This window comes from Cariama cristata, unplaced genomic scaffold (assembly GCF_000690535.1).
Source record: "Cariama cristata isolate BGI_N322 unplaced genomic scaffold, ASM69053v1 scaffold10913, whole genome shotgun sequence".
NCBI lineage: Eukaryota > Metazoa > Chordata > Aves > Cariamiformes > Cariamidae > Cariama > Cariama cristata.
The window spans coordinates 39,280-57,114 of record NW_009607875.1 but is presented as its reverse complement, the minus strand read 5'-3'; the positions used below and the strand labels follow the sequence as shown (position 1 = coordinate 57,114).

Below are 17,835 nucleotides of genomic sequence, written 5' to 3'. Positions count from 1 at the left end.
CTTTCCAGGTTGGAGGGGAGATACTGAAGAATATACTGAGGCACACCAGGAAAAGGCAAGAAAGGGGAGAGAGACGGATGACAAGCAGATTATGAAAGCTAAAAAATGTTTGAACGACAAAAGATACAGAGGAAAGCTGGATGAAGAACAGCAGAAAATAAGAAAAAGAAAAAAGTAATGGGACTTGCTTACTGAGAAGTTCCTAATGAAATGAAAAGCCCAAGAAATAGAGAATGGACAGGACAATATGACAAAAGTGAAACTCAGATTAGAAAAATTGCAAAAAGAGATGCAAGGACTGTAAAGAGTGCAGCCTGAAGCACGTGGATCTATGATATTCTGGGTGATCAAACAGAAGAAGTGATCTCGAGATAACTTTGGCAAAAAATTCTGAAGTTCCAGAAAATGCCTGCACAACAAACAGCCCAGGAGAGGCGGCCTTTGGCATTTCAGTGCTAAGAGTAAAGATGTCAAAAAAAGAGAGAATTTCAGGAGGAGAGAACGAAGTGAAGTATGTTAGGGTGAGTAAAAAAACTACAGGAGATTTAGGAGACAGGGAATGTTTAGGAAGCATAAAAGGCTGTCAGCTCCAGCATGGTGTCAGCACACAGCTGCCTTCAGCTGCCAAGCCGCTCGTCTGAATTACACTCCTCTAGTCAAGATGACAATTCTGTAACAGTATCTAACCTTCTGACCAAAGCAGGATTTATCTTTGTTTCTGGATATTCCTATATATTTTACATTCCCACCTATTATGTAAAGAACCTGAATCCAAAATAAAGTTAAATGCAATACATCTCCATTTCATAATAATTTGTATCCAATCCATGTAATGCAAGTCTGTCATCCTCTTTGGCTTTTTATGCATGCTAAATCTGTAACACGGTCATGATATGATAGGAAATATCTACATTTTGATTATATTGTGATGCCTGCATGTTCACTCCTGCTGGCAAGATGTAAAGTACCTCCTCTCCCTCCAAAATAACATCACAGGAAACAAAACAATACAACAATTCATGCAGACCATATCTGCTCCCTGCTTATATCTGAGGTTGCCTGTACAAAGGGAGCAGAGTTTAGGTATTACAAATTATTCTGGTGGAACAGTTCAGCCATGCATTAGACACTTCCTTTACTTTGTTAAAAAATGCCTGCAGAGTATTATCTGAAAAACTCTTCTAGAAGCCTCTAACATAGATCTACATGGGGAATAACAACCTATTACTATCCTCAATTATTTTAGTAGCTCAAGTTACAGAGATAAGCAAAGAAGAGTCAGCGTTAGACTACAGTGCTGCTATTTTAATTCAGTTGCTGTATGATGCAAAATGACATTCACTCCCTCCCTTTAATTTTTAGAGGATGTTTTTCCATAGTTGAGCTGTGAGGTTAAACATCCCTAGCCTAGGAAACGTCAAGATTAGCTTTTTTTCCTTGGTCCTGCAGGATTCAGGCCTTTGAAAATGGACTTTGTCTGGCAGTGAATTAAGAGCGTAAAGGAAAAAAATATTTATCCACAGAAATAATTTCATTTTCTAGCAAAATACAATGCATTTAATAAATAATGCAGTGGACTACAGGAAAATGTACACAGTTAATATATATATCACCCAACATTCACTTATGTGCTTTTTCATTCTTGGCCATCTAAGCACTTAAGCAGAACTATCAGAGTTTACTATTTGATTTGAATTTATATTACACATATTTTGATTTCTTCTAGTACCTTTCCCTAAACAAATGCTATTTGGCAAGCTGTGATTACAGAAGACTGAAATCAATGATCTCAAATGATGACTTCTACACCAGTGCACTGAACGTAGCAGGCTACCTGAAGAAATGGCACATGACCACACAATTGAAGATTGTATCATGAGGAACACACACAAGCAGTATAAATTAAGGTTGCACGGGAAAGGGATGGTACTTTCTGTTGTAAAAACCTATTTTTGGTGTCTTGAATACTTGTAAGAGAAAAAAACAGATAGGTTTTGGTGTTTATTTTTTAAATAATACAACAGGGAGGCAAAACCCTAACATAGAAAAATAGTTATCTAACAGGTCAACAGGTGGTAAATTTTAAAGAAAAACATTTCAGAAAATGAAATTGGGGACAAATGCTTAGTTTCAGTTCCACTAAAAGTGGAAAACATTATACCGAGATAACATCCAACCTCTATAGCCTTAAGGGAAACAAAACCTAATATTCCTATGAGGCAGGGATAGTAGTTAAGATGAATGTTCTTTAAAACTGTATTTTTCAGACTATGAGTAGCAATTTATTATTATGGCAGAAATATTCATGGAGAATGTCACTGTGTTGTGCAGGCACTAAGGTTAATTGCAGTTTGCTTCTTTTGTTCAAAACACGGAAAATAAAAACAGGATACACGCTTCTCCCGGTATTCTTAAACCTCTTTTCTACTGACATTTAAATTGTACAAACCAGATTTAGAAGAAAAATTATTAGAGCGTTTTATAGGAGAAAAAGAGACACAGGCAAGCCAATACAAGCATACAGGGCAATTTGGGGTTGATAGAGAATGAGATAGAAGTAAGAGTTATGATAATCTTAATTTTGACACTTTCTCCCTTCCAAATACTTGACATTGTATATATTGTTAAATAAATGTGACAGATGCATTTCTGTATATGAACATATAAGGTAAATTAAAACAGTAAATATAAACCAGAACTGTTCTCATTAAGTCTATTGCAAATCTGAGTTCTAAAACTGTAATAGAAATATAAATATTTCTACTTTAAAAATCAGTTTTATTAACAATAATCACCTCTTTCAGAGAGTAGTTACAAAATCAAGTACCACAATGTAATTTCACAGAACCATACCTGCTGGTCATTAAGGACAAAAACTTACAGTTTTCTCTTGAAAGCATTCTTAAACTGAAAGTCATGTATGGGTTTCATATTGTTTCAAGTAAAAAGTCTTGATTTTCCTTTTTAATTGGTTTTAGTTTGTTTAAAGAACTTCGAAACAAATATAACTTCCAGGTCCCGAAAGCATCAAAACAAATATTTAACTAAGACTATAGAAAGAAGCTGCACTAATATTTAATGAAAAATACTGTATTTGAATAGGTAGTTTTGCTGTACATTTAGGTATATGTTCAGTAATGAACAGAAACTAGTGTTACTGACAAACTGATTCCAAGCTCATAGTCGCTTGGGTGGAAGTTCAACAGGTTTATATGATACTCAGCCTACCAGGGTAAAAATAATCACCGAATTAACGGAATCAGTTACACTTCAGAAAAATAAAAAAATTGCCCAAATATAGGCAGCCTCAGACAATATTGTCTCAAAACATGGTAGCTTTGACTAAAATTAACCATTCTCTTGTGGGTTCTTTTGTTGTTCCAAGTAGAGTAAGATCGATGGAAAATAATTTTCCCTTTCTATAAGGGCATCAAAAACTAAATCTTGGTTAATTACACACCAAATCTGTATCTCAGTAATGATCATCTAAAGGTTTTTACATTATAGGCTGAGAAAGAGAATTAGTGAAATACCAGTGAAGCACGAGACCATTTATTATCACCATATTAAGAGCTGTTTCTATATTTTTTAGCTCATAAGTTAAATACAGTTTGTTTAAAAACTTATTTTCACATTCTCATAGCCTTCTGAAAAAAAAGAGAATTATCTTTAAGTGATAAATTGAAATATTTGACTACTTCTAAAATCTATTACTTTAAATACCAACCTGAAAAAGTCACAGGAACAGCTTTCAAGATTAGCTAACTCAATAAATGGTAATCTTAGATTCATTACATAAATTGTACAATGTGGCCCAGGGATTTCTGTAATCCATTAAGGCATAATTTAATGCTACCAAGACTAAAAAAAAAAATCGGTGTTTCACAGGAAAGGAAAAATAATCCAACCACTTTCAGAACATTGTAACATACAACACGTCCTCATCACCACAGAAAACAATAAAGCTCAACTACTTCTACACTCACCTCCCACTACTCCCATCAAGCCCTAAACCAGCTTGAAAAACAACAAACTTTTCTTCATATGGTACATCAGCTCCTTCACTTCTCACCAGAACAGAGACAGTGAAAACCTTAGAAATATCCATCAATAACTGTGTTGAGATATTACGATTTAGCATAGAAGCTGTGATGAATACAGCTAGCTTTATTTCTCAAAAGGTCAGACACCAGACTCAAAAATGTGGAACTGGTTTTGACTCCTCTCCACTGCTTTTCTCACAGCCATTAAGCTAGAAGCAGAAAGCAGCAGCTGAGTGAAGTAGCTTTACCATTGTCACAGAAAAGCAGCAAAACTGGTCACCTGAACACACTGTATGTGCTTGTACTGAAAAGAGGAAAGAAACCAATATTAAGACTCTTAAGTTTTTTGAAATAATAGACTTATTATCCCAAACTGAAACACTTTTCTCCACTGTTAATTTTAAGGGTCTAATTTGTGACTAAAATAAAATTTCTTTCAGTGAAACAACATGAATAACTGATTCTAAACCTAAAAATGATTTACTGGTTACAATTCTATCATAGCAAGTGTAGTCTAATCTGCTCATTTCTGACTCATCTGACTCATTTTAAGATAAGAAACAGAGAAATCTTCAGCATAAGCACCTAAAATTTCTGGTTACTTACCACTCAGCGCGGTGCTGCTGTACAGCATATATACAGGTCCCTTACAACAGGCTACTTTGACTTGGAAGATGTTTGAGAATTAATTGCTCTTGATTGAAAATATAGTAACATTTAACTAGGTCATTGATATTGTAGTTATTAATGACAACTACTTCTTCCCAGAATATTGAAATTCATGCTTCATATTTGCAGAAAAATGCAAATAAAGATGAGCATACTCTTCTTCCATACAAGAGACCACAACTGACCTCGTGAAAGAGTTAAATGATTGTCACACCTGTAGACACAATCATCACTTTCTCCCTTAATTCAAGAGGGCCACTGGAACATATTTTTTAAATCAGAGGTCACTGCAACAGGACTAAATTTGGAGCTTACGTAAAGAAGCACAAACAAATAAACCACTTAAAAACCCACAGTGTGGAAACCAGTATATTTCCAGCACTTGTGCTCTTACACCTCTGTCCTAAACTTCACTCCTATTTCAACACATTCAGTGGGCAAATGAGTGCCTCTCTCTTTGTGATTTTTTGTTTGTTTTGTTGGCTTGCTTGTTTTAGGAATGAAATATTTGTATATTTACTTAAAAAGCTTTCACAGTCCTCTTGTTTATAAGACATTCAAGATCTACTGAAAAATATTTGTATTAAATAAAGGTCACCAATTGTAACTAAAGACTGATCAGCAACATTCAGTAATGGATCCTATTCCTGACTATCAAAAACTACACATGCTTTGTTTCTCACTGATCTGGCATAAAAGAACAAAAGCCACACATTAACACACTACAACCCAGAAATCACAATCCTGACAAACAAAACACTGTGTACTGGAAGGAAAGACCCTATCAGAGCTAATCTGGCCTTGAACTGACTAACCAATGTTTTGAGAGAAGTGAAAGGTTGAAACCTTTCTTTGAATCTCTAAACAGCTATTTCATTAGCAACAATCTGTTCAGTTACATATGCACAAACACTAAAACTTTTTGTGAAAACTAAGTAGTCTGCTTATTCTTTTTAACATTAGTGTAACTAAGTTTTTTCAGGTTGCAAAACCTTTTGCACAGTAAAATGAAAATCGACATTATTTAAATGTTCTTGAAAAAAGCAGCGCATTATAAGAGTTCTCAAGAATAGTGCTATTCTCCCCAACAACTGAGTGAAAACTGCAGCATTTGGATGGAGAAGCAACAAAACTCCAACTTTTTCATCTGATTATATAGATCAAGATTGATTATCAAATCAATTTTTCACACCTGATTACGTAAATAAAGATCTTGAAGTATTTGTGAAATACTATTCTCAGCTTTATCACATAAGTCATTCCGAACTGGAACAGGAGACTCATCTCCAACCCTTCCAGCTAGACATACCCACTACTTCCAGTAGCCACAAGGATATGGAATTTCAGTGTTCTTTTGATAGAGAATATCAATGTGTGCAATAAGTTGGCCAGCAATATTTTTTTAGCTACAGTCTCTCTACATCTATCAAACCAACAATAACAACACATTCCTGATACTGATCACCTGAGACTCTGTTAGACCCAAAACTTTTTTTTTTTTTTTTTTTTAAATAAAGAGACAGATGGCACACAAAAGGGGTAAGCTGCTCTGGCGCTACTTCTAACCACAGAAATGGAAGCAAACTGAAATGTTTCTTCTCTGCTGCTCTTTTTTTTCTCTCCCCCATCTTCATTACCTTTCTGGGCTGAACAGCCACAGCTCTTAATAATATCCAGGCATTCAATGAGGATTTAAGAGAAAACACTTGTTAGCTGTACCTAGTATTTGCCAGCAGTATGCAATGCAGCTCCAATATGGCCTAGACAAAGGAAGAAAAAAGGCTTCCCTTCTCCACCTCACAGCTAAAATTAACCAAAAAGATTCAAAGAAAATGAAATATTCCATCCTTTTGCACATGTATAGGAAACGATAAGCTTTCTCTTCCTTGTTGCTCCTTATTTGTGGTAAGACCAGTAATTTCTTACATGGAAGTGAAATAAAACCACAATTTGCCCCACAAGGTTCACTGGCATGGAGTCTAGGAACTAAGTTTGATCACAATGTGCATTTTGTATTTGAGTAAAAACAATACCTAATTTCTAAAAGAAGAATCAAAATTATATTTACTAACACAGCAGGAACTTGAAGAGCGTAACATTCTAACAACGTTGCTCCTCTTCTTAACACACAATAATTTTACCAACCACATCATCATGCTGCTTTAAAATATTACGATTTACATCAGTCTAAATGTCTCAATTTTAATTATTTACCAGATTAAGACACTGAGGTATTCTAAACCAGGAAGAGTACTGAAAATCTGTTAAGATACAATATTGTGTGCCTGGAAAATCAACAATAATTCCCAAAGTAGATACTGCACAATGTTTTGATTTTTAATTCAGTCACTGTGTCAATTTTTTCATGCTATTCAAATATTAAAAAGTTCATTTTATAAAACAAGAAATTCTGCTTACTATTATACAACAGAAATCCAATAATTTATAATAATAACTAAATAATTCATATTATAGGTAACTAGCACTGGACAGGCTTGCAGTCTTTTCAACTCTTCAAATAAACAGGCACATAAACTCTTCAAATAAAAAATGTTTTAGCACCTACATTAACCCCCCCTTATTCAACTAGGAAACAGCAAAAAATTAAAATTGACTATATAAAAGTGATATAAAATGCTACTTTTCACCATTAAAATTCTGATCCTTATGAGCAGACTTTGTTAAACATATAGATTTTCCACAATTTTCCAAAAATGTATGTAACATAAGCTAGCTATTTAGGTTCTGATTTTTGTTTGATTACTGTATTGGTTTACTGGAGCAAAACTAATTACTTTCCATTCTCACAAAATAGACTAAGCAGCTTGCTTAAACTATTCAAGCCTCTCATCAATAAGAAAGTCACTTACCTCTTCCTTCTTCCAATCTATGTCTCCTATTTACACGCTGCCGCTTTTCTTCTTGCCGTAACTGAAGGTGTTCTTCAATATTAACTCCAGGAACAGGGACAGCTACATAGATTAAGAAAATAAAATATGTAAAACTATCTTTAAAAATTGTTGTGATGGAAATAAACTCTACAAGATGTTAAGTAAATGAAAACTGAAGCCTACTTACTATCTGCTCTTTACATGGCTCTGACAATACTTAGAAACAAAGAAAGGAGTTGAGTACATTTGGAGAACAGTTTTAGGCTTTATCTCTGAATTTCCTGGTTTTCATGAATCTGTCACAATTCCAACATCACTGAATAGTATTTAGTACTTTCTTTCTATTAGGCACGTACATATTTACATTTAGTTATGTGTTGTCATGGTATCTCAATTTTCCCCCAAAAATTTTCAGAAAGGATTATTATTAAGAGAAGCATAAAACTGCTTGTATTTTTAAAACATTTTAAATAGATGAGGTATTTTTTTAGTCTAAGAATGCTTTACCACTATATGCTCTGTGCTTACTAAGAAGCATGCAATTACTTTAATGCACATATACGACTGTATATAAATCTGATTTATTTACCAAACTAGCTAATTTAACAGGAATTTTAAACAAATGGATAAGCACTTTTTTAAACAGAATACATGACTTGAATGAACGCAACAATAAAACTACTATAAGCACTTTCTTTTTCCAATTTTTTTTCAGGAAATTGCAACAACCTAAAAAACAATATACTTTGCTCCCAATATCAAACAAAAACTCCACCTGGAAGCACTGTCACTTGTCTCCAGACAAATGTGGTCAAGGCCCTCACCTCAAACTATGCCAAGCCCAACACAGCATCAAGAGCTGTTGTCTGTCCTGCTAGGAGAGGAGTTAGCAAAGCACAGGTTAGCACAAAAACCATAACTCCTCCTTGGTCATGCATGAGAATAGAGCTGTGAAGCAGAGCTGCTGCTGCCACATTCACCATCAGTATAAATCCACTTCTGTGATCGCCATATACCAGCAAATTATATTTAGAAATATCTGTATGGAAGTATCAGGACTGCACAGTGAGGTTATTTGGGGTCCTTAGTGTTAACTTATCAAAAGAACCACTTCTAGTTTGTATTTGACTTTTTCTTGGGGGAAAAAAGATCCCACACTCAAAGTATAGCATATAATTTTCTATTATTACTATTCCCCAACCCCAATAAAATATTTATACACCTCACAAGTTTAAGTCATGCATCTGATTATTTTTTTTGTCCTTTTATATACCAGATAGTATATGCATAAATTCATATGAGATTAAGGGTTCTATGTAAATCTAAATATATAGAAAAAAGGTAAGGCAGGAAAGTCTGATCTCTGAAATCCTGTAATTGCCCAGTTGTAAGTACAGAGAATACAATATAAAAAATGCTGTCATTACAGATCTTATAAAGCAAGATCCCAAATGGTATTTTCCAATATCATAACCATAACTATTCAAAACCCATTTTTTCCCCTAAGGTGGGTATTTTTGGGGAGGGGGGCTGGGGTGGGAGGTGCTTTGGGGTTTTTTTAAAAGTAATTTCCACATTCCTGGCAGCTCTTTCTCTCTGAAAATTTCTAAGAGAAAAAAGAAAAAAGTTTTCAAGAAACAATATTCTCCATCTTTTATGTGACTGCAAAAACACCCTGATAAAAAGATTATACAAAAATTTTCAGGCTATCAAAAAAGGACAAGAACAACTTTGTAGTACCATAACCGCACAGGTTAAAATGGCACACATGTCTATAGTAAGGGCAAGTTTAAAATACTTCATTTGCAGAATGATCTCACTTTGCTATATCACCAATAAATAAATCTGCCTGATAAGCAACATTTTATCCATCTTAACAGTATCATACTAAAACTGTTGTGTAAGTCTAACAGTTCAGTAATTTGATTGGAAAGAAAGAACTGTATTATCTAAGAGCCAAGTTTCTATCATACAAAGAAATATTGACGGAAATATTAACTGAAAAGAACAAACCTATTTCAAAACTAACCTGTTATTCCAATTCAAGTTTCAAAAGTCAGCAGTTGGACTGAATTTATTAAAGAGTATAAACAGATATACTGACAGGGGGGAAAAAAAAGTGCAGTAAGAAAGAAAATTAAAAGCCATCTTGCTAATTTCTTATCACTTACCAAGCAAGAGATCTAAAGGTATCATCTCTTTTACAGCATCAAGGATCCCTCTTTGCCTTGCTTCCTGGCCGTCCAGTTCTCTAGCACACGCCTTACAGCAGCCACATACAGCGCAACCCGACTCACCTGAGCCACAGCCACAGATCCTGCAGCAAACAGAGTTGCTTTATGACTATCTTTTATTTTTGTGCATTATTGATGCCTTGGTAATTAAAACGTATATTAACAGTTTGATATATTTGTGGACATGTAATTTTTCCTGAGATAAACAGAAAGTATAGCTAGCTTCAATCCTAGCTGTTGTCGCATGGCGCCGGGGTGAATGCACTAACTGTACATATCCGAACTGACTTCTCAGCATTAACTTTCCTCATTTAATGAAACATACACCACTTGAAAACATCAACAAAGAAACAATGAGCACGTGCAATGCAGGAGAAATAGTAATGGCAATATGTAAAGCAGTGGCCCCTTATGCAGCTCAACCCTGAAGTAACAGATAAAAGCAACTGGAACAGCAAGACAAAAAAAAACTTCCATCATAGGACAAAGAAAGGTTATCCCAAAGCTAGCAGCTCTGTCAAGATACAGATTATATTGGTGTTTGTATTCAACAGCTTCTAGTAAAGAACTATATGCTAAAGAAATGTAAAAAAAATGCATTTAGAACTAAATCACATGCAACCATCACAACCTATTTACAAAAATTTTAATCTACTTCTGATTTTAAAAGCACAGACTCTTTTTAGATACAATTTTACCTGAGATTGAAGTTTAAGAACTCATCAACTCAGTTTACATTCAACATGGGTTTTAGCCATTCAACACACTATAGTAAGTATACTTCCATACGTTTCCTTACCCTCCAGGTACTCTGTCAGGCCGCCCACTACTAACACAGCTAGCTCCATAGCCTGTGCAATCTCCACATACAGTGCACACCATACACTGCTCCAGCTTCCACTTATGCATGCCTGGAGGACACATCATGGACTTTTCATCTTTTTCATCCAGTTCCTCTTCTAGGTCTTCATCCATTGCTGTTGCCATGTTTTCAACTCCAAAACCTAATTAAGATATTGAAAGAAGAAATAGCTGTTTTCTAAGGTCAACAGTGGCTACTGAGAAAGCTCTGAAGAACACTCGTAGGTCAGATTTTAAATGGAATGACTAGGCATGCCTGATTTGCATGCTCAGCCAGCACAATGACACTTCTGAAACCTCTCTGAGCATGGGCTGGGGTATATTGTTAGGTTTCACAATTAAAAGGGAAATGAAACCTTTATATTCAGTATACAAGTAACAGGTCATTTACTTGTCACATATAAAATATTTCAATCTGGCAAAGGTGAATAGGTATGATTTTTCATACCTATACTTAGGAGTAACAGAAACATTCAGCTGTGTGGAGAAAGATGTAGACTTGCATTCATGCCCTGTTCAGGCAAACAACAGCCCCAAGACTGAATGCAAACAAGGAAAGGTAGAAAATTTTTTTCTTACTAGGACAATGGCATGCAGTAAGACAAGGAGTGATGAGGTTTGGTTTTATTCCTTTCTTTTTAAAGAAAAGCTTTTTCATCAACTAAAGTAACTGAGTTTTTTTTTAACATAACTAAATTTATTAGTATGTACAGAACACCAAATACCCGACAGTTGAAGTGAAAGCATCCATACCTGTGAGGGTTTTTTAAGCATGTTGCATGTACTTAAGCTTTAGTATTGGAATTATATTCTATGGTAAAATGCTTAGCTGTGTTTTCACTTGTGATATTTTCCAGCACACAAAACAAAAGGAAAAATCTAGGCTCCTCACCTTTTCCTCCCTGGCTCATGGAGCCTGTGTCTCGTCCACACTGTCCTTTATTATTTACACCAAATGTCCAAACTTCTCCATTCTTCATTAATACACAGGTGTGAGCTTTGCCCATGGCTACTTGAGTCACAAAATGGCCTTTCAAATCTGTTACTAAACCTGTAAGATATAAAACAGTTGAGTGGCAAATTGTACTTCTACCTGAGAAGGAAACCAGCGATATAACAAAATTGCTAGTGGATACTGACAATTTTTAAATTAACAGCAAGAGAGAAAAACAGCAGATATAAAAAACAAGTGCTAGAATAAGAAGTGAAAGGAGAATTAGGTCTAGGCCATTTGTCCTGCAAAGAAAGGAAAGCCAAAACCAAACTAAACTCTGCTGCAAATCACTTGCTCTGAAAAACAATTCTAAAGGAGTCATAACACTATTGGAGTTTATTTCTTTAATATTTTATTTGAATTGAGATGTACTGGATCACCTGCAAATTCAAAACAGGCTGTCTTGTGAGCAGAGAAACTTATAAGGCCTGGTTTCCTGCAGCCTTTGTTCATAACAAAACATGTCTCATTTCTGCAACTTTTCCCTGTGTGATCTTCTAGTGTCAGATTAATAAAACAATTTTATTTTTTTTTCCTCCTTAGTGGAACAATTCTTTTGGGTATTTGTCACTAGTGCTGACATATATTTTTACAGAACTTAAGGAAACTATCTTCTCTTTCTATCTTTCTGTCATATGTGGCTGAATCAGCAGAAATTCAGGAATTTATTAGGAGAGTAAGAAACACACAAACATCATTTCCACAGGCTAAAGTCTTCCAGACTAATTAACAATTACTCCAGTTGAGAAATCATTTAGAAGACAAATATTTAACTTACTTGTACTATCAGAGTAAATAGCATCTTTTCCAAACATGTAGAGTTCTCCATCTTTTGAAATTACAGAACTGCTTCCATTATTGCACGCTGTAGATATGACAATCTTTCCTTCCATCTTAATAATTTTTTTAGGCTTATATGGTTTTGACTGCCGTCTGCTTTTAGCTTTAAATAAATAAATAAATTGCAAGTCATTCTACCAAAAAACCTTCAAAGGCACAATAACATTTGTTTTATAATTAGGAGTTAGTTTTCAGACTGCTACTGAAAAAAAATCCATCTGTATGATCTCCTGGCCTAATTTTTATTGGATTACACTGGCTCCTCTCAAAAAATTCAATGGCAAGCAAAGTCATGATTAGATAGGTATCTTTCAGGAATGATTCTTCAAGTTTTTCTTTTATATATATACACTGAACTAAGTAACTCTCTCTCTATAACTCTACAAAGCAGTGCATAGTAAAAAAAGTCCTCATTGCCATCTGAGAAGAATATATATGACAATACATTCACAATAAGCTCACAGAGAATAGCTACGTTCATTTTATCAAAAGAAAAATACTGAATTCTCTATTTATTAAAACTATGTCTAGAAAACCTTTGAGTCACAACAGATTCCCACAAATGGAAAAAGGAAAGAAAATTATTTAAAAAAACCCACACCCCAAAATCATTGTTTGTAATCCGACCTCAAACAAAACAGTAACAACATAGCTGAAGACTGGATAAAACAACTAACAGCTACCATTACTGCCTGTGAATTTTCACCCAAGTCAGAGAACCGCCAGCTACTTTCACTTGCTGACAATTACCAACTTTCTACAAAGACCACACACACACCCTGCTGACAGAAACCCAGCTCCCTGCTCAGGTTTAAAAGAAATCGGGGGAAAAAATTAAAACTTGTGCATATCCACTCTGAGCCAAATTAGACAGTGACAAAGAAAACCAGGTAAGTCAGAAGAGAGTTGAACTTCTTTTAAAAGAACTCAGAAGGACCTTGATCAGGTCCTTGAGCAGATTCTTCAGTAAGAAGATTTAGTAAGCACTAAATCTCATCTAAATTTTGCTAGTTTAAACAAAAGCAGTGACAGTAATTTACTTCAAAGTGCTAAACTTCTATTTAATCTGAAATTGTAGATTAATTAAATATACAACAAAAAGAATCCGTTTAATTGTATTTTGGATAACTTCCCAATAACTGCCCAAAGAAATCTTGAAATTTGTGCTTTTAAATGTACTTCCTAAAATCTTTTTGTTTGAATCTCTCAAATTTACTCTACATTTACTGGAGAAAGTAATATGATTTTGCCCCACACAGTTTTCAGTAATTTGTATTTAAGAAGATTCTACCAAGTTTCTATAGCACATATCAAGTTTCTTAACCAAAGACTTTTACACACAAGTACTACTATCAACTTCCTGTACCCTGAACACATTCAAGAATCCACTCCGTATGCATTATCAAACCTTAAAATATGTTACAGCCTGTATTTTAGTTATAGTACATGGGAAAACCCACACATTCTTGGGGAATACTGTCAGTGTAATCTTTCACAGGAACAGTAAGTTGCTTTGTTTCTGCGTGAGCTATGCCATACCTCACATATGCAGCCCTCTGAGTTTTTGTTAACACCTTTCTTGAAAGGTAAAATTCCTACACAGTCGATTGAGACAAAGCTGGACTCTACCGCTGCTGTTTATCAAGATTTTAAATCTATTTTTAAATCCTATTTTAAATCAATTATTAAATTCTAATAATGTATACTACCTAAAGAGTTGAATTTTATACCATCATTTGAGTGTTATTTATCCTACTTCTGACTGACTGCACTGAGTCACAAAAATTTCAGTCTTATTAAATCTGTGTTTGAATTCTATGGCCAGTAGACTGAACTTTTCCACTAACCTTTGTGAAAAATATATTTAATTTTAGTGGTAGCATCAAACTACACCATTAAATCAGAACATTATTGAGAGATTAATTTGAATTTGAGTTAGGCTTCAATACTATATGAAAATGCTATCTATGAAATATACATTACATTATCGTATTAAAATGCACACATGATGAGGCTAACAACTCAAAAATATCAACTTTGTTTTAAGATCCTCAGGAACCAGGTATTTTCAAAACACATTCTTCACTGTAGGGAACAGACTGTTCTGTTACATTGTATTAGATTAACTAAAAAAAAAAGTAAAGTATTTAATTTAATATCACAGCTTTAGGGCACCTAAAGCTACATTTCATTGTCTTACAAAGTGTATTTCAACCTAAACACACAACTTTAGAGATCAAAGCTAGGAAATTTGTTAATTTTACATTGAAGAGGCATTTCTTAGTCTGAAGATCAAATTAATCTGTCTTCTCTTACGTCTAAAGAGTTCTGCTTGATCAAGCACAGAAGACCATGCTTCTACAATTTCCAGTCAATGTACCTCTCCACTATGGAGAGCCATTAGCTGGCAAAACACCTGTTTCCAAAGTCCTCTAAAACAACAGTGAAGAGGCAAAAGTTTGGCTCTTTATCGCTTCACAGGAAGTCCCAGGCAGACAACATGGCCTTCTGATTGAACTTATGACTGCCTTTTCTCAGGCCAATACTACAACTGCACTCCCACCACACAATCTAAACTGTGGTAAAACTGAGATTAACATCTCATGGAGAGGCAGTGGCACTGGTTGTCAAGAAGTGTGGCTGGTGTGAAATTCAAACCCAATGGCATGCTTACATGTTCTTGGAAAGTGTTAAAACTCTTCCTTTCAAATTAAAAGGTGGTTAACAGGCTTTTATCAACCATTCGTCAAGCAAGCATAATACGTACTTGATTCGCCATCCTCTCCTTTACTAGCAGAACCTGTGAAGAATATGCTTCCATCCTCAGCAACAAGTAAGGCATGTGAGCCATCATGTCCAACAGAGAACTGAACAATCTTTGGAGACTTTGTGATTGGGAGTTCTTTTTTCTGAAGGACCACCTTGTTTGATTCCAAGGCTCTGATATTTGCCAGTATAATAAATCTAGGAGAAAACAGTTCATCATTTTCAGTTATGCCACAGCACTTTAAACTTGCATCATTTTAAAAGTTGCATTGTTTTTAAATCCTGTCATTTCAAACCATACAGAACTTTTCCTGACATTGTTTACATCATTTCAATGTCTCCGGCCTAAACCCATGAATGTTGACTCAATGGGGGAAACATTCTGATCAGACTCCGCTTGTTTTAAAATGTACTTTCTACCCTGCCACAGAGTTACCTTTCAGATATAATCGTTTGGCTAGGGCACACAAAAACACACAAGAAAAAACTATTCAGAAGAAATTAAGCATTTAAAACACTTAAAAGAAACATCTGGTCTGTGTAAAAACAAGATGGTAATACAACATTAAAATAATTAAAAATGTCAAATTACTACAAAGTTTAACATGCTTCAACACATTTTTAAAACCTATTTTCAGCAAATGCACAGTGGCCACTGAGTACATAAATAACATAGAATAAAATATTTCATATGAACAAACACAAAATAACTGATATGGACTAAAAAGTTTCCTCTAGAACCATGCTACTCAACAGTAATACAAAATGGGTATGTTAACTTATGTGGGCACCTAAAGCCATTTTTCATTGTCTTATAAAGTGTATTTCATACCTATACATACAACTTTAGAGATCAAAACTAGGAAATTTGTTTATTTTATACTGAAGAGGCATTTGTTAGTATGAAGATCAAATTAATCTGACTACTGTCTGAAGAGTTCCGCTTGATCAAACTCTCTTTCATACTATTAAATTTTATTAGGAAAAAATAGTTTATTTATGAACATTTTCACCAGTCTCACTGTCTTGATAGTAGCAGAGTAAGGTCCTTGTTCCAATAAAGCAACACAATTCTGAACACAGGAAAACAAAGAACTATGCTTATACAAGTAAAATAACATTATTTTCCCAAACCAAAATAGAAACACAGTAAATAATGTAAAAAGTCATAGTGACAGTAAGCAAAATTCTGTCTAAATTTCAATGAATATGCAAAAGCCTCTGAAAAACAGTCTCCACTGAGCAGAACCAACACATCAAATCATTAAGAATAGGTTTAAAGAAATCAATTGAAAACTTTGTGTAGGGGAAGTCAATAATTATCAGAAGGATCAAAAAATCAAGCTGGGGTTTAAATAAATGGCTATGGTCAGACTGTTTATGGAATGTTATGAGGTAAAAAATTTTGCAAATGTGCTAATACATCATTTGTAGACAAAAGGTAGTTTTGTCCCTCAAATCTAAAAGAAAGCCCCACACTGTCTCCAAGTAAGATTGACAGTAGAAATTCCTATAAATTCAAGCCATAGATTTCTCAATGGTTCCCACACCATCTGCTTATGTTTTCAAATAACCACTTACCTTTTTCCCTTTAAAGTGGGCTCTGAAAATGTTTTTAAATACACTCATATAAATTCATTCTAACATACTAAAAAGGCAAAAAGGAATTGTGGAAAATAATTAAATTAAAAACCATGTAGAAATACATTCATGCAATTTGCTATTTATTACAGAACATTTTCAGTACCTTTCCACTAGCAGTTTTCATTAGTGCAAACTCTCTTCCAGCACCAAGAACAGCCGATTCCTCATCAAACCCTGTACCTGTGCAAGTAAGATTGCGTTAACCGGACAGTTTAACCAGGCAGTTTCACAGACCAATTTACGGACCTAACTCTGACAGGGAGAGTTTGTTGTAAGAAAGGTTCTAAGAAAGTTACAAGTGAAACAAAGTTTTGCTGCCACAAGAAGGCTTACTGGGCTGGACCTGGCAGAGCTCTTCAAAGAGGAAAAAAGCACTAGCACAACAGCAACTGCACTTGGTCAGACAGAAGCTGCATGTAGCCAAATATGCTTTTGTTCTGATAGTTCCCAAAGCAGACACCTAACAGAGCAAGAAAACCCAAAGCAAAGGCCAAGTGATATTTCTCAAAAATACCTTCACAAACATCAACAATTTTGCATCTCAAATTCTGATGCAAAGGTGTTTTCCATGTATTTAATATCTTTCAATGTATTTCTTTCTCATTAACCAGCCAGCAGTCTTTTTAACTTTTGTTAACTTTGACCCCCAGCAAGGGGATCTATAGCTTAACTATGTGTTATATAAGCACTATGAAGTCCAAGCTTCAAAAATTATTTATTTATTATACAACTAGAGGAAAAACCACAGATAGTACTATAGACAGAAAGGTGGTTCAAAACGTGTGTATGCGTTACTATGAGTCAAATAACGTTTAAGCAGTTTCAAATCCCCTGTACTTCTCCATGTGTTTATAATGGAGCTATACCTTCCTGCACATAATAAAAGCAAAGGG

General features: G+C 34.6%; 1 protein-coding gene across 1 annotated transcript in view; it reads right to left on the bottom strand.

Moving 5' to 3' along the window:
• Positions 1-17,835, bottom strand: part of LOC104159092 (E3 ubiquitin-protein ligase MYCBP2-like) — a gene marked incomplete at both ends in the record, with an annotated part of 91,874 nt that overhangs the window by 58,024 nt on the left and 16,015 nt on the right. Inside the window, 8 exon segments of the mRNA XM_009696910.1 lie at positions 7,583-7,684; positions 9,775-9,920; positions 10,637-10,841; positions 11,591-11,749; positions 12,471-12,635; positions 15,300-15,439; positions 15,441-15,496; positions 17,046-17,122. Of these exon segments, the coding sequence (XP_009695212.1) occupies positions 7,583-7,684; positions 9,775-9,920; positions 10,637-10,841; positions 11,591-11,749; positions 12,471-12,635; positions 15,300-15,439; positions 15,441-15,496; positions 17,046-17,122 (1,050 nt within the window).